The sequence below is a fragment of the Drosophila navojoa genome, chromosome 6 (assembly GCF_054131105.1).
Source record: "Drosophila navojoa isolate 15081-1374.11 chromosome 6, UAZ_NAV_1.0, whole genome shotgun sequence".
Taxonomy (NCBI): Eukaryota; Metazoa; Arthropoda; class Insecta; order Diptera; family Drosophilidae; genus Drosophila; species Drosophila navojoa.
In genome coordinates this window covers 646,217-665,473 of record NC_142894.1, presented here as the reverse complement: position 1 = coordinate 665,473, position 19,257 = coordinate 646,217, and the positions used below count along the sequence as shown (strand labels likewise).

The window sequence follows — 19,257 nt, the reverse complement described above, 5'->3', positions numbered from 1 at the left end:
AAAAAATATATATATATATATATATATATATATATATATATATATTTTTTTTTTTTTTTTTTTTTTTTTTTTTATATGAATTATATATGATTGTGATTAAAACGAAAATCGTAGTTACGGAATCGCAATTTTATCAGTATGTCGTGGGTTTCGCAGAAATTAATCGAATGTTTCATACATGTTTCATACAATACATTGCAGAAACTTAAAACTTGATTTGAATTTTATGTTGTCTTTAAAATTAAACTAATATTACATTAGCCTAATGACAATAGAGTTTAATATAATATAATATTGAAAATACTCGATTAATTCAGCACATGTCCTGCAATCCGATTATATCATGAAAAAGTTAGATCGAATTAAAATATTTGTATCAATATCGGTATGGAAACGTCTCACGTGTCATCTCGAACAGAGCATCTTCATCAAACTGTGTGTGCGTGTATGGATGTACGTCAAATAAAAAAAGTAATTATAATTTACATTCTTTAGTAATTTAGTCTAAGTTCTAATTATGGGACGCAGTGCATTCAAAAAACAAACTATCAAAATTTTATAGGTTGTGTGAATACATGTGTTTGAGCAAGGAATGTTTGTGTACATTAAATTCGTGCTGCATTTAAAATTGAGATTATTGAATATTTAAGCTGTGAACAAAAATAAGGGTAAAATTATTTAACTGCTAAGTTCAACATTACATAAACTTGATGGACACAGGAATGGTACATACCAAGCCCAGTACACTCACATACATATATAGTGTACGTTTGTATATGCTTATATGCAAGTGAGCATATGTATGTATGTATGTATGCTGAGCGTTCAAGGTTTTTGCAAGACTAGTTCATTGAAGTTTACATGCTTGTTTATGAAAGTGTGTATACAGGCATGAAATATACAGGTGCATAAATACATATGTATATAATTGTATGTATTGGTTTTCCAAAAATGTCGAACGTACTAAATGTCTTACAATATATATATACATACATACATATATAGTAGTAGTTAATGTTTATGTATTGTTCAGTTGGTAGAGTGCAGACCGCAATTCGCTTGTAAGAAATTGGTAAATCAGTTAACGGAAATCGAATTTGAAATCACCAAAACTGTATACTCAACGCTATACTCGAACGTATTTCACAATGTCTGATCTTGGAAGCGGCGATGACGGCATGTCAGGATCAAGTAAGTTTCATTCTGTTCCGAAATGATCTTGTTCGTTTACACTATTCAAACGCTGAACTTTTTCATTAAGATTTTTGAATCGATGTTTAGCTTAATTCGTGTATTCAAATACTAAACATATATATGTACATACATATGTAAATATAATTTTTCAGAATATAATGCGAGCAATATGGAAGGCTCTTCAAGTAGAAATGATTTTGAATCGGGAAAAGGTAGGACATGAAAAAGCACACATTTATGAATCGAATTTTTCACTTATATACATATTATTTACTAATAATACATTCTCCCTCAGCTAGCAGTGCTGTAGAGCAGGAATTGGCAACAAAAATGCTTCAAATCCAATCGAAGCGATTTTACTTGGATGTTAAACAAAATCGTCGGGGACGCTTTATAAAGGTGGCTGAGGTATATATATCATTATGAATTCATATAACAGCTTAAGATGGACTGTATGTGCAATGCAAAATGCAATTCCATTTTAGACATCAAGGAATGATTAAGATGTTCAGGGTATTTCGTAGTCATGAACTAAACTAGAACACTCTCACTAAATACTAAAATACTAATTTATTTTTTTTTTTTTTTTTGTTTTTAGATAGGAGCAGATGGCAGACGAAGTCAAATATATTTAGCTCTGTCCACAGCAGCTGAGTTTCGTGATCATCTATCATCTTTTAGTGATTATTATGCATCTCTAGGTAGGATATTATTAAAGACTATTAACATTTTGTTTAGTGACATATCTTTGAGCTTAAAATCAAATCAAGTTAATCGAAACGCAGGGCCACCAAACACAGACAATTTACCGGAGGATGGCAAATTGAAATCAGAGATGATGATCAAGGACAATCGAAGATATTATTTGGACTTGAAGGAAAATGCACGAGGGAGATTTTTAAGAGTAAGTATGAAATTTTACCTTATGTTAATGTGTTATGATACAAATGGGCGTAATAGGAGTAGTTTGTGACTTCCTTAATACGAATGTGGAGCTATTTCTTATACCTTGGGCCCATTTTCAATGGGGAAATCTGGAGCGATTAGCCGAGTCGATTAGCCCTGCCCGTCTGTCTGTTTGTTCGGCAGTCTGGCCGTATGTTTGAACTCGTCAATCTCTCGCGATATATTATTTTCTATTAAAAATCTTATCGAAAGTTAGTTACATAATTATATCTCCTACACCCTTAGAGGTAGTCTGCAAATTTTAAATGTAGATGTAAATTTATTACAAAAAAAACTTGGATTTTTGTTAAAATTTACCCTAAACCCTCATATCCACCTCCTCCCCTTTCAATTTATAAAAGGCATATTTAAAATACTAATGTTTGTTTCATTTGCTGTTTCTTGTGTAAGCAGAAAATAAGTTATGTAATAATTATTGAAATATTAGTTGCTCAAAGAGTTCAGACTAAAACTTACTTGTTTGTTATAATCTACCCTCCACCCCCAAATCCACAACCTTACCCATATATTTGTACGAGACGCATTTCATATACTAGAGATTCGAGCCTAGCCATATGCACACTGCAGCCCTGAACCCTTTAAAAAGGAACTCACGATATATTAATTTTGTGCTGCAATTTTGCATGTGAGCTAACATTATGATTCTGAAAATACCGCCGAAAAATTATCCGCTCACTAGGTGGGGCAAACCGCAAAAGCTAATATCTAATACAGTTTAAGAGCTAGAAGCTTGAGTAACTAGTAATATCCTCTATCGACAACCCATACTCCTCTTTAGATGCGTGGTATATCAAATAATTCCTTGTAATTTTCACATTTTTAGAGCGTAAGCATATTAAAATTTTGTTACCTGTGCCTTGCATTTACTGTTACTTCGTTCTAAGAACTGACCAAATATGAAAATCGTGGAAAATCGGGAAAACTGCATTTTCTATAGTATTAGAGCTAAACTTAGCTGCTGATGGGATGTGGATTGATTTTTATACCCTGAAATGTATGTAACAGGCAGAAGGAGGCGTAGCAGACCCCACGAAATATATTCCTAATCAGGGCGACGAGCTGAGTCGATATAACCCTGTTCGTCTATCCGTTTGTTTTAACGCGTCGATCTCAGAAGATATTAGAGATACATTTGAACATTGACTAAGTTCTGAAATTAGAAATTAAATTATTCAACAAATAAATTCGTATAATATTGCCAGCACTGCAGCGCAGCCCAAGCGCAGTTAGTAGAGCGCGTTCTAATACTTGCATGTGTATGTGTTCAGGGTATCTCCTAATCGAGCAGTCTCGACTAAGCCTTCTTACTTGTTCTACCCTGAGCTCATTGAAAATGGGAAATCATGGTTATGTTAAAATTTATGTAACAGGCAGAAGGAGGCGTGGCAGACCTCACAAAGTATATATATTCTTGATCAGAGCGATGAGCTGAGTAGATTTGGCCCTGTCCGTCTGTCCGTATGCTTGAACGCGTCGATCTCAGAAGATATAAGAGCTAAATACTTGAACCTTTTTTAGATTGTCTGTATATACAGCGCGGATATCGAGTTTATCTCTAAAAGGCGATATGTCATCCCGGTATTTTGTTTATGAAATTTAAAATTTTGGTTAATATGCATTTTATTCGATTTCGATTTTTGTTAAAATTAACCCCCCGTTTCCAGCAGTGCGCGCAGATTGCTTAGAATAGCAAATTCAGAGTATCTCCTAGTCGAGAAATCTCGACATGAGCCTTCTTACATCGAGAAACGGCGGATGTAATGTTATACTAGAAAAATATGTATAATTTTTGACTATTTTGCTTGCTGCTTCTAAGATACATGTATAAATAATAATAATAATTATATAAAAACTTTTATAATTTAGGTTTCGCAAACAATAACAAGAGGTGGACCCAGATCTCAAATCGCATTGCCAGCTCAGGGCATGATTGAGTTTCGCGACGCGTTAACTGATTTGCTAGAAGAATTTGGAGCTAATGATACAGGGTAAAGTATTTCTAAACCTATTTAATTATCTCTGGAAAAAAACAAGTAGACTGCTCGACTAGGAGATATCCTGAATCCTGCAAGCAGATATTCTAATTATTCTGCACCACTTTTTATACACTAAACCCATTGAAAATGGGAAATCAAGGTATAATGGTTTTGTTAAAATGTATGTAACAGGCGGAAAAAGGCGAGGCAGACCCCACAAAGTATATACATATATTCTTGATCAGGGCGACGAGCTGAGTCCATTTGGCCCTGTCCGTCTGTCCGTATGTTTGAGCACGTCGATTTCAGAAGATATAAGAGCTAGAGACTTAAAATTGTTTTTAAAATGTAAAAACATAGCGCGCGTATATCGAGTTTATCACTAAAAATCGATAACTTATCCCGTTATTTTGTTATCGATAAAAAAGTTGATAAAAAATCAGTTAAAAAATTATATCCCCCACATCCAAATTTTAAGTACTAGAGACTTGTGCTTTGGAATGCAAATACATTTGAGCATTATGATAACGTTCTGAAAGTTTCCTTAAGATTGTACGTCCAGAAATAAAATTATTCAATATATAAGTTCTTATAATATTTCCAACATTGCAACGCAACCCATTCGCCTGTGTATGTGAATGTGTTTGTGCGAACTAGTATGGAAATATCATTTGCTCGAAGGGTTCAAGGATTTCGTAGTCGAGCAGTCTCGACTAGAGCTTTCTTACTTGTTTAGAGTCATACATATGTACATACATACATAAAACACACATGCATCCATATGCACGCATAAGCCCGTGCTCTGCTAACTGCGCTGTTAGTAGCGACTGCGCTTGAGCTGCAAAGTGGGCAATATTATGAGAATTTATTAGTTGAATGCTTTCTTTTGTGGTAGGTCTATATTCATGAAACTTTCAGGACAATTATTGTATAAACACAGTTAATCAGAAGTCTCTAGATCTAGCGGTATTCAAATTATGCCACCAACCACAGAACACAGACCGGACACACAACAAAACATCCCTCTATCAGTGTTGCCGTTTTGGCTAATTTTCGCTTATTTTCAAGTGCGATTACGGAATAAATTTGGGAATTGCGGATAGCGGAAAATCTGGCTTATTTAAGAATAAAGAAATAAGCTAGCTTCTGTTGCGCTTAAAATACATTCGCTACCTTGGTCTAAAGCTGCAGTAGAAAGTGAAAAAAAAAAATTTGATGAATATATACTCGCTACATTAAATAAGGTAAAGCCAAAAAAGTGACAGTCTCATTAGAACAGAAACTAATAATTTTTAAATTTTAGTTCCGGATTGGGCCGACACAAGAAATTATTATTTATTAATTATTTTAAATTTCTCAAAGCTGCCTCAAATCGATTGAAGCTAACCAACATTTAAATATTGAGCCCAAAGAGGATGTCGACAATTTAATGGCAGACTTGTTATAATTATAAACATTCATTTTAAAACAAATGTATATAAAAGTTAAAAGTTTATTATTAGTTATTTTCGTTATGTTTTTCACGAATATGATTTTTTTTTTTTTTTCGGTAATCTAAATATATATAAAAGAGCGTTGTGAAAAGTTTTCCAGCACTTATAACTCGAGATCTGCTGGACCAATTTTCATGGTTTTTGATTTGTTGGATTTGTCTCCGCTACGAGTAGGATGTAGATCTTAAAAATACTGAAAAAATTTGACGAATACTTGAAAAACGCTGTTTTTTCCCTAAAGATTCAAATTTCTATTGATACTCAGTAGGCTTGATAACAGTGACAGTTTTCGGTCCTGCTCTCATATTATACAATAGTATAGAAGTAAATAAACAAATGTAGTCAGTCAGTCTACGGCACAGCTTCAGGCGAACCTAACTATTTATAAAAAAAAGCACATTTGATAAAAATAATACACGTGCATATAGAAGCTAAATATCTCGAAAGTTCAGGTATTTGTTTGTCTTAAACATAAATTTGTGTAAATTATTTATATTTATATTTCTCGATTGTTTTATGTGGTTTTGTGCGAGAGCAAATTCAGTATTACTATTAATAAAAATGCCGCGTCCTAGAAGATCTAATCTTTCCCGGCGGACCCATGATGCAATTAGGCAACGGAATATCGCGAGTCAATTATCTGACGAAGAACGAGAAATCGCCCGCGAGAGGCGCCGCGTTAGTACCCAGCAAAGAAGGGCCTTAATTCGTGCTTCTCAAAGAGAGTCAGCCCGTGAAACGGCAATAAGAAATGGTTCAAAGCATCAAATCTGTGGCGATATGTAACCAAACTTCAACTGTCTGTAAATATGAGAATTGCATTGTTGAACGATCTATCTGCTGATGATTTCTCGAAGCAATTGCTGAATATCGGTAATGGCCGTATTCCTGTTGACGAATCGAGTGGCTTGATTTCATTTCCTCAAAATTTTTGCAATTTCGTCTCATTAAAAGATGAGCTTATCAACAAAGTATTTCCGAATATCATTGCTCTCCACAAAAATACTAAATGGTTAAGTGAGCGAGCAATTTTGGCGGCTAAAAATAAAGATGTGGATGACCTTAATCTTATAATTCAAAATAAAATCGTTGGTACTCTGTATTCATTCAAATCTATCGGCTTTGTGAAAAACGAAGAAGAAGCAACTAATTATCCAACTGAATTTTTGAACTCCTTGGATGTGCCTGGTTTACCACCGCACAATTTACAACTGAAGGTTGGCTCGGTAGTTATCATGCTTGGAAATTTAAACCAACCAAAACTGTGCAATGGAACGCGTTTGGTGATAAGAAAACTGATGAGCAATGTGATTCACGCGTCGATACTCAAAGGAAAATTTAAAGATGAAGTTGTTATTCCTAGGATTCCGATGATACCAACAGATATGCCCTTTGAGTTTAAACGAATTCAATTCCCGATTCGTCTTGCCTTCACCATGACGATCAATCTTTGACTATTTGTGGCCTCAATCTAGAAAATGCGTGTTTTTCTCATGGTCAATTGTACGTGGCATGCTCACGTGTTAGCAAACCATCCCCATTATTTGTTCCTGCACCTGACCAAAAAACAAAGAATGTCGTTTACCACAACGTGCTTGAATGAAAATCCGATTAATAAATTAATCAGAGTATATCCCAACCTAAACAACATAGCTTTCAACAATTGTTTACCTAGAAATAATGGATAGGGCAATGCAACGTTTGCCGGGCCAGCTAGTAACAATATAAAAAAAAAAAAAAAAAACGTTCTAATATGTTAGCTCATTTTTCAGCTATTTGTTTCTGGGATTCAGCTGGTTCTTGCCAATTTTTTTCCCTAATTCAGCTGGTTTCGCTCGGGGAAAAACGGCAACACAGAGGGCGTATGGGATGCGAAGCTAACAATTTGGCACGTTGCAAAAGCATTTTCATTAAGAGCACCAACGCTTTCATACCCTTCCCCCAAATAACGAAAACGCAAATATTTTGTACGAGCTTGGCAAACGGTTTGATAAGTTCGGTATACTCTTCATACAGAAGGGAAGGCATGGGTTGCTGCGAAGAATTTTCAATTTACGTGAGCTGCTGCTTCCCAGTGGAGGAAATGTCCATTATTTTGTCCATTACTCATGGATTACTTGTCGCCTGTGTGCATGAAAATATCGATTACAAGCTGCCTTACTTTTTTAAGGAATGACCGCTTTTTCTCCCGGGTGCATGAAATTGTTTTTCGTAATTTCGTAATGCAGACAGTAATGAGGTGACGAAGTTTCCTTCGGCTCTTCATTACCCATACGTATACTTTTTAAATATTGTAATGTAGAAATTCCGCAATCTGAAGAAAACGCCTTATACATTTTCAAAACCGCTTATGGGTTAGCAATTTGCGTACATTACAACATAATATACCTGCAACCCATTTTCCCACTCTATAATTTGGCCTACTTCTTTACAAATGTAATTGCATAAATAATTGAATACTAATGGAAATATAGAAACGATTCAGTAATGTACTATTTTTTATTTAAATTTATAAGAATAATTTATTTTGTAATATTACGTATTTATTTATATAATTATTTGTGGTTTTTTATCAAATTTCTGCTTTGCAAGCCGACCCTTGTGAACTCGAAAGCAGTTCCTGTCGACCCATTGGTTTTAATAGCATCTGTTAAATAAACATTTTTTTTGTCATTAAAAATTATATTAAGATAATTTATACATACCAGACAGAGCATCGTTCGTATATCTGAACTGCTTTCACTAATATAATGCAACAAGCCAATTTATAATATATATTATATATTTATAACTTACTGTAGAATACCTTCCCTTTAAATTCACGTCCGCACGACTCAACAAAATTAGAAAAGTGAGTCGTCACGGCGGATAAAACGAAAACAAAAATCATCACACATATGCAATTTTGGACTTGTATTTACACTCATTAACACTATACACACAAAAGGAATAGACATAGACCAAAAAAACAAAGACCAAACGAAAAAAGGCACGCATTCCATGCAACAAACGTTAAAATTCAAAACGAAATTCGTCGAAAAATTCACGACGCAACGAAAAACGAAAATCGTTTGATGATTAGCGGGGAAGGGGCATACAAAAACGAAGTTGACAAGAGCTCGATTCTGTCGTATGAGTAGCACTTTTTATTTTGTACATTACAAATGCGCTGAAAAAAATTTCCATAGGTAATGCATTACTTTTTTCTCGTATGTAATGCATTATTTCAAGAAACCTCATTCAGGTCGTTGCCACTGGGTTGTGCTCACATGTATACATATATATACACATTTGAGAGAGCAGAGAGCATCGAGAGAGAGAGGGAGAGAGAGCAAGGGAAACTTTTAGCATAGAGGGATCTTTTTTTCAAGAGTCGACCAAATCGGTCGAGCGCATGAAGAGAAATGATTTTGTGTTCCCAATGGGGACTTCTCATATTTTCGTAGCACAAACTTAAAAGTGAGAAGTTGAGCAAATACGAACGGCCAGGAAACTAATGCTCGAAAATATGTGTGCAAAACGCTTTACACTAGGTATCCGATCCGATGTGTTCTCTGGTTAGGGGTACTATTAACTATAGAACACATAGACCGGACAAGTAGTGTAAAACTTTTTGCACAGCGGGATCTTTTGTTCAACAGTCGATCTCGGCCGAGCGCAAGATGTACTTTCGTATATTTTCGTAACCCAAATCTAAAAGTGATTCATGTCTCTAGCTCTTCTGAGATCTCGGGGTTCCTGATTAAAAATGTATATACTTTATGGGTTCTGCCAAGCTTCCTTCTGTGTGTTACATACATTTCAGCACAACCATTATTCTCCGATTTCCCATTTACAATGAGTCATACTAGTACAGAAAGGTTGGAGTATCAGTTCTGGGCAGGGTATCTCCTAGTCAGGCAGTCTCGATTAGAGCAGCCTTGTTCTTATCTACATCTTGCACTACATCTTAAGTCACCAACTTTATAAGATAAGTTACGCTTAAAAATTATGTAAAATTGTCGATTATTATCGATATGAAAAATCAGAAGAAATGTGATTATGTTATAAGCCATAAAAATAACATTATCGCATTTAAGAGTGTCAGTCAAGAGTGCTGACGGCGATAAACTTTTTTTCTGCCTGACTATTAATTTTGATGATCTATCAATAGTGATGACATATATCTTAAATTAATACGGAAAGTAAAAACCTCTTGGTAACATTTGCAGATTTAAAGGTGATTTACCCGAAGAGCGGCATATGAAAGTGGACAACAAGAACTTTTACTTTGATATAGGACAAAATAATCGAGGTGTTTACATGCGAATAAGTGAGGTAAAAAAGTTTTGAAATGCTCGTACCAATTGTTCCTATCAACCATACTCTATACTAAACGTTTAAAATTTTTTTAAGGTGAAGAATAATTTTCGTACTTCTATAACTATACCTGAAAAGTGTTGGCTACGATTTCGCGATATTTTCAACGATTATTGCGATAAAATAAAAAAGTCTCCTGATACTAATACTGCCGACAACATTGTACCATCAACAGCTAACAGTCTTAAATAATGTGCAATAATGAATTAAAAACTAATATATAGTTATCCAACAAGAGATGTACACACTAAACATAAATTTAAAACGTTTTATTTTTTTAAATTATCGTCTGCGTATCGAGCAATACAACTGGATAGTGACGGATGGACAGTAGAGGAGATGAGTAGAGAAAGGATAATGGATAATGGACAGCATCAATCAATATGGATAATGGAGAATCGAGTTTTGCAAATCGTGGATAGTGAAAAATAGATAGAAAATGGAGAAGGTAGTGTGGACAGTATAGCGGAATGCGGATCAGACAAAATAGAAAAGGAATAGCGATGAAAAGTGGAGTGGAGAATGACTAACGGATAATGTAGAATACGGTGGAAGCTGGAAAAGTTATTGATGTAGAGATAAAATATTTAATGTGGATCCATCTCCCCCACTCCACAAAACAACAAAATTAATCATGGCCTGACGGATATGTAAATAGTTTTTATGTATTATGCCAGCTACTAAAAATAAACCCAAAAACATGTGATCTTTTTTCTGTCAAAATATCATCTCTTGATATGAAATGTAAACAATGGCTCGAAGAAATATATATGTAGAGAAAATATTATTATATAAATAGAAATGTAGCATTTAGAAAGATTCACACTATATATTAGAAAATGTTTATTGTTTATTAGTTGCTTTAATTATCGGTTGATGGTTATAAGGCAATAGCAAATGCGTATTATAAAGAAAGACCATTTTCCCACCTCCCTCATTTTAAAAGAAAATGAAATTGAATTAACGTATGCCAATCTGCACATTTAGTTTTGTAAATGTAAACTGAAGAAACAAATGCTCTCTCAAACATATTTTAGATACTATATACTAACGGAATATATGTTGATATTAAAGACATTTTCTACTTGAAGAGTGACACAAGAGCGCAAGAGGTTGAAAGATTAGATCTTGGGTCGTGACGATAGCGCTCACGATCACTATTATTTTTCCATTTGGAAAACCTACCGCTAAAGGTCTATTCAAATACCTGATTCGCACTCAGAAAATCAGAAATCTGTGGATAGTACTTCACTATAAAGTAGTTGTACATAATATGCTTGGAATTTTTAATGCTGCTAGCCAAGGAAAATTCAAATTATTTTCTGTTCAGCCTAATTGTTTCCTTTTTATGTCCTGAAGCCATTTAAAATGAGAAATCAGGGTATAATTGTTTTGAAAGTATCGTCGTACACCCCATAAAGTATAATATTCTTGATCAGGGCAAGTTGCTGCGTCGATATAGCCATCAGTCTTAGAATATATAAGATGATATATATACTTTTGTATGCATATCCTTGTATACCATACGCAATACGAGTTTATTATATTTTTTCGATAACTCACCCGATTTCTTATTTATTGAGAATAATCGATCATACATTTCGTTTTTTTTTTTAACATAATTTGAATACTTTTACACCTAGAAACTTGATGAATACACCAATTTTGTAATTCAAAGATTTTGATTGGAAATAAATTCTCATAATAATGTTCACACTGCAGCAGCAAAGTCGCTGCTAACTGCGCGTGCTTATGCGTGCGGATGCATGTGTATGTACAAATATGTGCATATATGGGCATAAAAGAAGTGCAGAATTAAAGATTAGAAGAAGAAGAACAGAAGATTAGAATATCAGATTGAAGGGCTTAGGATATATCCTAGTCGAGCAGCCTCGACTAGGGCACTTTTACTTTTTTTTTTTTCTTATACATTAAATATATATTTATATATATTGAATCAAATAGATATACATACATACGTCTGATTGTATACATTTTTAGAATATTTATTTAGATCTATTATGTTGCTTATTTTAATTGCTTAGTCTGTGAATATTGACCAATTAAAAATTCATCTACTATGTTAAATACAGCGAAAATAGAAAAAGACAGCTTGTTGATCTATATATGTATATTTAGAAAGCTATTCAAATATCAACCTAAATATAAAAATGTTAAAATTGTTAAAGCTTCTAGAGAAATATGTTATGTAAAATTAAACAAACAAGTCTTAAAATTAAAGAACTTAAAAAAAGTTTATAAAACAAAAGTTTCAATGTGATCACGTAGTATAAAACAAAACCAAACAAAAAACTTATTAGGTGATAAAATAAAAGGAATGCATAGCAAAATATATATGTGTGTATGTTTAATTGAAAGAAATAATTATAAATACGCATATGTCAAAAAAAGAAATATTAAAACCTAATGTTATTTAAAATAAAATTTTTGCCTATTCAATGGATATACTAAACATAAAATATGATACAAATGAGTATAAAAATATAAATTATATATATATAATATGCCCTCAGATACCAAAAACACGATATGAGCGACATTTAAGTATGAAAAAATAAAATATTCGTTTTTATAATAGTAAATTAATCTTCAATGTTATTTGGCATATTCAGATATTAAGAGATTTTCTGAAAAACTTCATGATAAAAATAGTTAAAATAAAACAAAAATGAAATAAAAGATCTGGTCATGCAATACAAATATTAATATATACATATAATTTATGTTTTAATCAACTACTACTACTAAAAGGCTAAATGACATAGATTATTATCGGCTTTCTCCATCTCGCGACTGTATTCACAAACACACATTGAAATTCATTTATTACATTAGATATCAACTTTTGAACTACAAAGCCAAACCGATAGAGTATTAACACAACACGTCGATGACTAATACCAATTTTTATTTTCATTCACGAAAGTGAAATGAGGATACTGGTTTTGCACAATGTCCGTCTTGCTGTCCGTCTGAACGGAAACTAGAATGGTATGGAATACATACGTGGCAAATCGGAAAATGCCAGAAATCATATTAGTTGAAGAGCCAGAAAGCAGAAATTCGGAATGTAGATTTGGATATACATATGTCTGCTCACAGGAGCAAACCGCAAAAGTTTATATCTCCTAAAGTATAAGAGCTAGAAGCATCAAATGTTGGTAGTTAAGTTACTAGTAACCTCACCTATCGTGGCAAATCGAGAAGATGATCTACAGTATTAGAGCAAAACTTAGCTACTAAATTGATGATGGAGTGTGAATGAGTATTCCGTAGTCGGTATAGCCCGACTGCAACGTTCTTACTTGTTATTGTTATGTTATACAACGATTAGATACGCTGTTACCTATTTTGTATTTCTTAGTACGACTTTGGATCAAACTAAATTTAATCTGAAAAAATCTATGGTATCCCAAAAAGTTTAAGAAAACATTACATTACCGTGTGTTTATTAAACTTGTTTGCTTTAAATTTTTCTTGTAGAGTATATATATTTATTTGAAACTATTAACTAGTACGCAGTAAAAACAGTTATCGATCGATTTCGCCAAAAACCACATCCAAGGTTCCAATAATAGCAACCACATCGGCTAACATATGCTGCTTACCAATTTTCTCTAGGGCTGCCAAATGGGCAAATCCTGGTGCTTTAATCTTGCAGCGATATGGACGGCTTGAGCCATCTGATATCAGGTAGACACCAAATTCACCCTTTGGGGCTTCGATTGCCGTATAGGTTGCCCCTGGTGGCACCTGATATCCTTGGGTGAATAGCTTAAAATGATGAATTAAGGCCTCCATGGATGTTTTCATTTCGCTGCGAGATGGTGGTGTTACCTTCGCATCATCGGTCTTCACCTCTCCACGTGGCATTTGATTAAGACATTGATCGATGATGCGCAAGGATTGACGCATTTCTTCAATACGACACAAATACCGATCATAACAATCTCCTTTGGTTCCGATCGGGACATCGAAATCAACAAGATGATAGGCATCGTAGGGCTGTTGCTTGCGCAAATCCCATTTGATGCCAGAGCCGCGCAACATTACGCCGCTAAATCCATAGTTAAGCGCCTCTTCGGCCGAAACAATTCCAATATCTTCAGTACGTTGCACCCAGATCCGATTTGTGCTCAGAACATCCTCAACTTCATCCAAACGCTCACCAAACTTTGATGCGAACTCATATATATCATCCAGAAGACCTAATGGCATGTCCTTTAAAGCAAATCGACCAATTATCTAATTTATATATACATATAGCGATTAAATAATATTACTAATGAAACTCCACCGGGACGTATGTAGGCTGCATGCATACGTGCTCCCGAAACGCGCTCATAGAATTCCATTAACTTCTCACGCTCTTCAAATAGCCAAAAAAATGGAGTCAGTGCACCCACATCTAATGCATGAGTGCCAACAGCCATTATATGATTGAGAATTCGAGTTATTTCAGCGAAAAGAGCTGAAAACAAATAAAATAAATTAAATACAGGGAATAGAAGATAACTGGACATCTACAGAAAATAATTTATGAGCGAAGCGGAGTTGTCACTCTACCCTTATTAGTTAAGAATAGAGAGGCAAGGACTGTTCCTCTCCCATAACTACTTGCACACGACTACCTACTTCTTATATACTTGGCGCGCAGTGGCACGTCAATGTTTAGAAGTTTCTCCACAGCTAGCGAGTAGCACTGTTCGTTGCACATCATCGAAACATAGTCCAAGCGATCAAAGTATGGTAGTGCCTGAGTGTAGGTCTTATACTCGATTAACTTCTCGGTACCACGATGTAGAAGGCCAATGTGGGGATCAGCGCGCATTACAGTCTAACAGGTAACAACGAAACCAAAAAACAAAACAAAAATAGAGAAATACATTGGACGAATTTGCAGGCATTAACCTCGCCATCCAGTTCTAGCACCAGTCTCAAGACACCGTGAGCAGCCGGGTGTTGAGGTCCAAAATTTAACGTCAGATTGCGCACTGATTTCTCAACAGGCACCACTTTGCCTGTAACACACACAAAATTTGGATATATGTACATATATGTATATGGAAAGCATAGCATAAAACGTACTGTTCCATGGAGGAACCTTCCAAAGGGAGGTCACTTCATCGGGATACATAACTGCGCCGCTAAATTGTTTCATGAATTCAGGATCTGGATACCATTTTGCAGCGCCGCGATATTGGTTCGAGCTGGTCGAAGAATATAAGTAGAAAAGTTTATAATCCTTTTTTTTTTCAGATAGAAAGGTTATGTAAGTAATGTACTTCACCTCAAGCTGTTACCGCCACCTACTGCTGCTGACGTTAGTGCAATAGACGGTGTTTTAAACAGTTGTGTTCCAACTCCTAGCGCACGTTTTAAACTCAGTGACAACATTTTTAATGTCTTAAAATAAAGTCGACTATTTCTTTTTTGTCAAACACTGAGCTATAAAACCAGTGGAAGGCCAAACAGCTGTTGCGTTGTAAGTATGTGGTGGCGCATCTTAAATTGATATACATATATCGATAATTTTATAGGCACGTATGATTCTTCGATATAATACCACTAAGCAGAGAATATTTGTTGCCTGCTTAGTGGTGTGGTGATACTATGTATGCTAAAGTTCGATAGAACTGGTACATTTAGTCCAGTTTTCTTGAAAATATTTATTAATATCACTGACCAGAGATAATATTTAACAAAAACCGAAATTGTATAAAATACGTCTTAATATATATTTAAAATTTGTACGCTCTAGCTATAATGATAAAGATATAATTTTTTAACTGACTTTCGATAAGGTTTTTTATCTATAAAAAAATATCGGAATGAGCTATCGTTTTTTAGTGATAAGCTCGATATGCGCGCGATATATACGGACATTTAAAAAAAAAGTTGAAGTCTCTAGCTCTTATATCTTCTGAGATCGACGCGTTCATACATACAGACAGACGGACGGACAGGGACAAATCGACTCAGCTAGTCGTGCTGATCAAGAATATATATACTTTGTGGGGTCTGCCGCGCCTCCTTCTGCCTGTTACATACATTTCAACAAAACCATTATACCCTGATTTCCCATTTTCAATGGGTTCAGGGTATAAAAAGCGGCAGATGAATCCAACTGAAGTTCCCTCCATCGGAAACCTTCAGCATTCCCGCTATGTCAATAGAGTCAGAAAGACCATTCAGCAAGGCGGGACAAATTATTTCAGATAGGCGAACACGACTAAAAAAAAAATATTAACATTCTTTTATTTTCAAACCTTAACTATTTGATCAAATAAGCCATATATTTCTTATAATCAAAAAAAAATTTTTGTCGGGCTACTTTTTTGACGGGGCAATCGATACAGTCGATGCTACTATCTGTCTGGCTACTAACTGTCACTGTCACTGCTCGAGCCTCAAGAGACTCAGCCGAGCAAAAACAAAGTTGACCAGTCTCTTATGCATACAGTGGCTCACACCTTATTTCGTGCAGCAGCATAGTAGAACTTTGAAACCGTATTCCCGCTAAACCAGTAAAGATATCCAAAAAATTTAAATGAGGTTTTATTTATTGGTTATTCATTATGTATTAACACTTTCAATTATTTTTATATTATAATTAATAAGTTTTAAAACTAAAGAAAACTAAAAAAACAGCCCTTTTCCATGTCACAGCTTATTTCGTGCACTTCACTTTCAATGACTTTATTGTCCAAAAATTCTCAAATTAGGATAATTTTTTAACTCATTTTTGTTTAATCACCTCTTTGAATAGTGATTCCGTCGAGTTTACTCATTTTCGGGTGATTCCGCTGGAGATTTTTGGCCAATCCTCCAACACGGCCGTTTTGAGGTAATTTTTATTGAATATTGACCATTTCCGAATGGCCACGCCCAATTTTGCCCCCAAATTTTCTATAACGTTCAGGTATGACCACTGGGCCAGCGGATTTACCACATTTGGACTGTTCCAGATCAACCAGGACTAGTCAATACCCGGTTTATTGTTTTGGTCATTTGTCTGATGCAATCGGGATCGCCCTTCTAGACCCAGTTCTTCTGCATTTTGGAGCAAATTCTTCTTCAAAAAGGATAGGTACATGTTATTGTTCATATTACCATCAATGAAAACTAAGTATCCAACTCCCAAACCCGACCTGCAGGCCCAACCATGCAACAGCCACTGCCATAGCTCATATTTGATTTTAGGTGCTGATCTTTGAGCTCAGTATGTGCTTAGCGGCAATCATATTGGACCCATCCGACGCAAATATATTAAATTTCGACTCATGTGCATATATATGGGTCGGATTGGAAGCAATCTGCCTGGCGCCCACCAAATACTGAGCTCCAAGATCAGCACCTAAAACCAAATATGATCTATGGAAGTGGCTGTTGCATGGTTTGGCCTGCAAGTCGGGTTTGGGAGTTGGATACTTAGTTTTCATTGATGGTAATATGAACAATAACATGTACCTATCCTTTTTGAAGAAGAATTTGCTCCAAAATGCAGAAGAACTGGGTCTAGAAGGGCGATCCCGATTGCATCAGACAAATGACCAAAACAATAAACCGGGTATTGACTAGTCCTGGTTGATCTGGAACAGTCCAAATGTGGTAAATCCGCTGGCCCAGTGGTCATACCTGAACGTTATAGAAAATTTGGGGGCAAAATTGGGCGTGGCCATTCGGAAATGGTCAATATTCAATAAAAATGACCTCAAAACGGCCGTGTTGGAGGATTGGCCAAAAATCTCCAGCGGAATCACCCGAAAATGAGTAAACTCGACGGAATCACTATTCAAAGAGGTGATTAAACAAAAATGAGTTAAAAAATTATCCTAATTTGAGAATTTTTGGACAATAAAGTCATTGAAAGTGAAGTGCACGAAATAAGCTGTGACATGGAAAAGGGCTGTTTTTTTAGTTTTCTTTAGTTTTAAAACTTATTAATTATAATATAAAAATAATTGAAAGTGTTAATACATAATGAATAACCAATAAATAAAACCTCATTTAAATTTTTTGGATATCTTTACTGGTTTAGCGGGAATACGGTTTCAAAGTTCTACTATGCTGCTGCACGAAATAAGGTGTGAGCCACTGTATATTTTCGGCGGTGAAAGACTTTGTTCCACATGTCTCGTCTATGTGTTCTTTGGAAGTGCTATATCTCAGCTCTCCGCGATCGAGACATTTGATGATTCAAAATAATCACCAAATATCGATGGCGTTCTATATCGACTTAGTCAGAAAAATATATCGAATGTAAAATATATCGCTATTTTATTATAGGAAAATTGTTCTGTTTAAAAATGTGGTTCATTTACAGAAGCGAAATACCCGCAAACACAATTAAAGTTCAATCTTATTAATATTAATCTTATTAATATTCAGTTCGTTCGATAAATGAATGACATTTATTTATTTGATAAAGTTATTTTATTTAATAATTATTAAAATAATAATTATTAAAATATAAATTCAGTATTTTGCAATATTTTTTCAAGACAGATAATTCATAAAATAAAAGTGTAACTAAAAAATAATTGTAAAAATTCATTTTAGATACAGATACATTTTTCAGATACTACCACACTGTCAGTTTCGTATTTTTTTACACCTAATATATAGCTCTTTAAGTACTGTATATTAGATATTTACATACGAACTTAGAAAATAATATAAAATAAAATGCTGTGGATAAGGATACGACAGTTTAGCATGTGTTAAAAAACAAATGGAAAACGCGATGCTGAAAAGTAAAATCAAATTCGGAAATGTATATGTATATAAAACACTTGGCATTCTGTCTGTTTTCGTGTGTGAGTGTAAGTGGTTATTTGCATATTAAATGAAAGAGTCAGAATACTAAATTGTTTAATTCGTTATGCATCCGGCGACAAGAACAAAATTTTTGATTCTGATGCAACATTTCACATGCTTCCTTTATGAGTTAAATCGTGTTTTAAGTCACAAAAAGGTTATTCGTTTATTGTATTGGTAATGGTTTGTGTATGTATACAAGAAAATGGTCGGATTCAATGTTTATGTATTTGAGTTTCCTTCGAAAGGCAGTCACAGAGCGATATACATATATATATACATATAGAATGAGAGAGAGAGAGAGCGCGCGAGAGATATACAAGGGAGGAAGCAGAGAGAAATATATGTAGCTTCTGAAATTGGGAAAGCGGGAGAGCAGAACCATAAGTTTTTTATTTAGTGCAATATTATTTTTTCTTTCAAAACAA

General features: G+C 34.5%; 2 protein-coding genes and 1 long non-coding RNA gene across 5 annotated transcripts; 2 read left to right on the top strand and 1 right to left on the bottom strand.

Moving 5' to 3' along the window:
* Window positions 1-310: 310 nt before the first annotated feature.
* Window positions 311-10,753, top strand: Pur-alpha (Purine-rich binding protein-alpha). Of its 3 annotated transcripts, none has more exons than XM_089262871.1 (9): window positions 453-471; window positions 1,034-1,191; window positions 1,347-1,406; window positions 1,490-1,602; window positions 1,793-1,895; window positions 1,980-2,098; window positions 4,027-4,148; window positions 9,841-9,946; window positions 10,025-10,753. In XM_089262871.1, the coding sequence occupies exons 2-9, from the start codon at window positions 1,149-1,151 to the stop codon at window positions 10,178-10,180; spliced, it is 822 nt and encodes a 273-aa protein (XP_089118997.1). In that variant the 5' UTR covers window positions 453-471; window positions 1,034-1,148; the 3' UTR covers window positions 10,181-10,753. The 3 variants fall into 3 exon arrangements, with proteins under 3 accessions (XP_089118998.1, XP_089118997.1, XP_089118996.1); XM_089262870.1 differs by having other exon boundaries at window positions 1,965-2,098; XM_089262872.1 differs by lacking the exons at window positions 453-471; window positions 1,034-1,191 and adding an exon at window positions 311-439 and having other exon boundaries at window positions 1,965-2,098.
* LOC149090916 (uncharacterized) lies at window positions 5,959-6,390 on the top strand. The gene is made up of 2 exons (XR_016197214.1): window positions 5,959-6,081; window positions 6,174-6,390. It is a non-coding gene; the product is annotated as an uncharacterized LOC149090916 (long non-coding RNA).
* A 2,769-nt stretch (window positions 10,754-13,522) lies between the features above and the next one.
* ND-49 (NADH dehydrogenase (ubiquinone) 49 kDa subunit) lies at window positions 13,523-15,508 on the bottom strand. Its single transcript, XM_018107116.2, has 6 exons — window positions 15,300-15,508; window positions 15,098-15,219; window positions 14,921-15,030; window positions 14,645-14,846; window positions 14,293-14,480; window positions 13,523-14,230 (listed from the first exon to the last, which is right to left on the bottom strand). The coding sequence occupies exons 1-6, from the start codon at window positions 15,404-15,406 to the stop codon at window positions 13,541-13,543; spliced, it is 1,419 nt and encodes a 472-aa protein (XP_017962605.1). The 5' UTR covers window positions 15,407-15,508; the 3' UTR covers window positions 13,523-13,540.
* Between the last annotated feature and the right edge of the window lie 3,749 nt (window positions 15,509-19,257).

Bases quoted from the DNA above. Each gene is read 5' to 3' on its own strand.
- ND-49 (XM_018107116.2), bottom strand. From the start codon at position 15,406: ATGTTGTCACTGAGTTTAAAACGTGCGCTAGGAGTTGGAACACAACTG. The intron at 15,031-15,097 runs GTACGTTTTATG...TGTGTGTTACAG, and splicing joins GAAGGTTCCTCCATGGAACA to GCAAAGTGGTGCCTGTTGAG. The intron at 14,231-14,292 runs GTAATATTATTT...TTTGCTTTAAAG, and splicing joins GTCCCGGTGGAGTTTCATTA to GACATGCCATTAGGTCTTCT.
- Pur-alpha (XM_089262870.1), top strand. From the start codon at position 1,149: ATGTCTGATCTTGGAAGCGGCGATGACGGCATGTCAGGATCAA. The intron at 1,192-1,346 runs GTAAGTTTCATT...ATAATTTTTCAG, and splicing joins TGACGGCATGTCAGGATCAA to AATATAATGCGAGCAATATG. The intron at 1,896-1,964 runs GTAGGATATTAT...AATCAAATCAAG, and splicing joins TGATTATTATGCATCTCTAG to TTAATCGAAACGCAGGGCCA.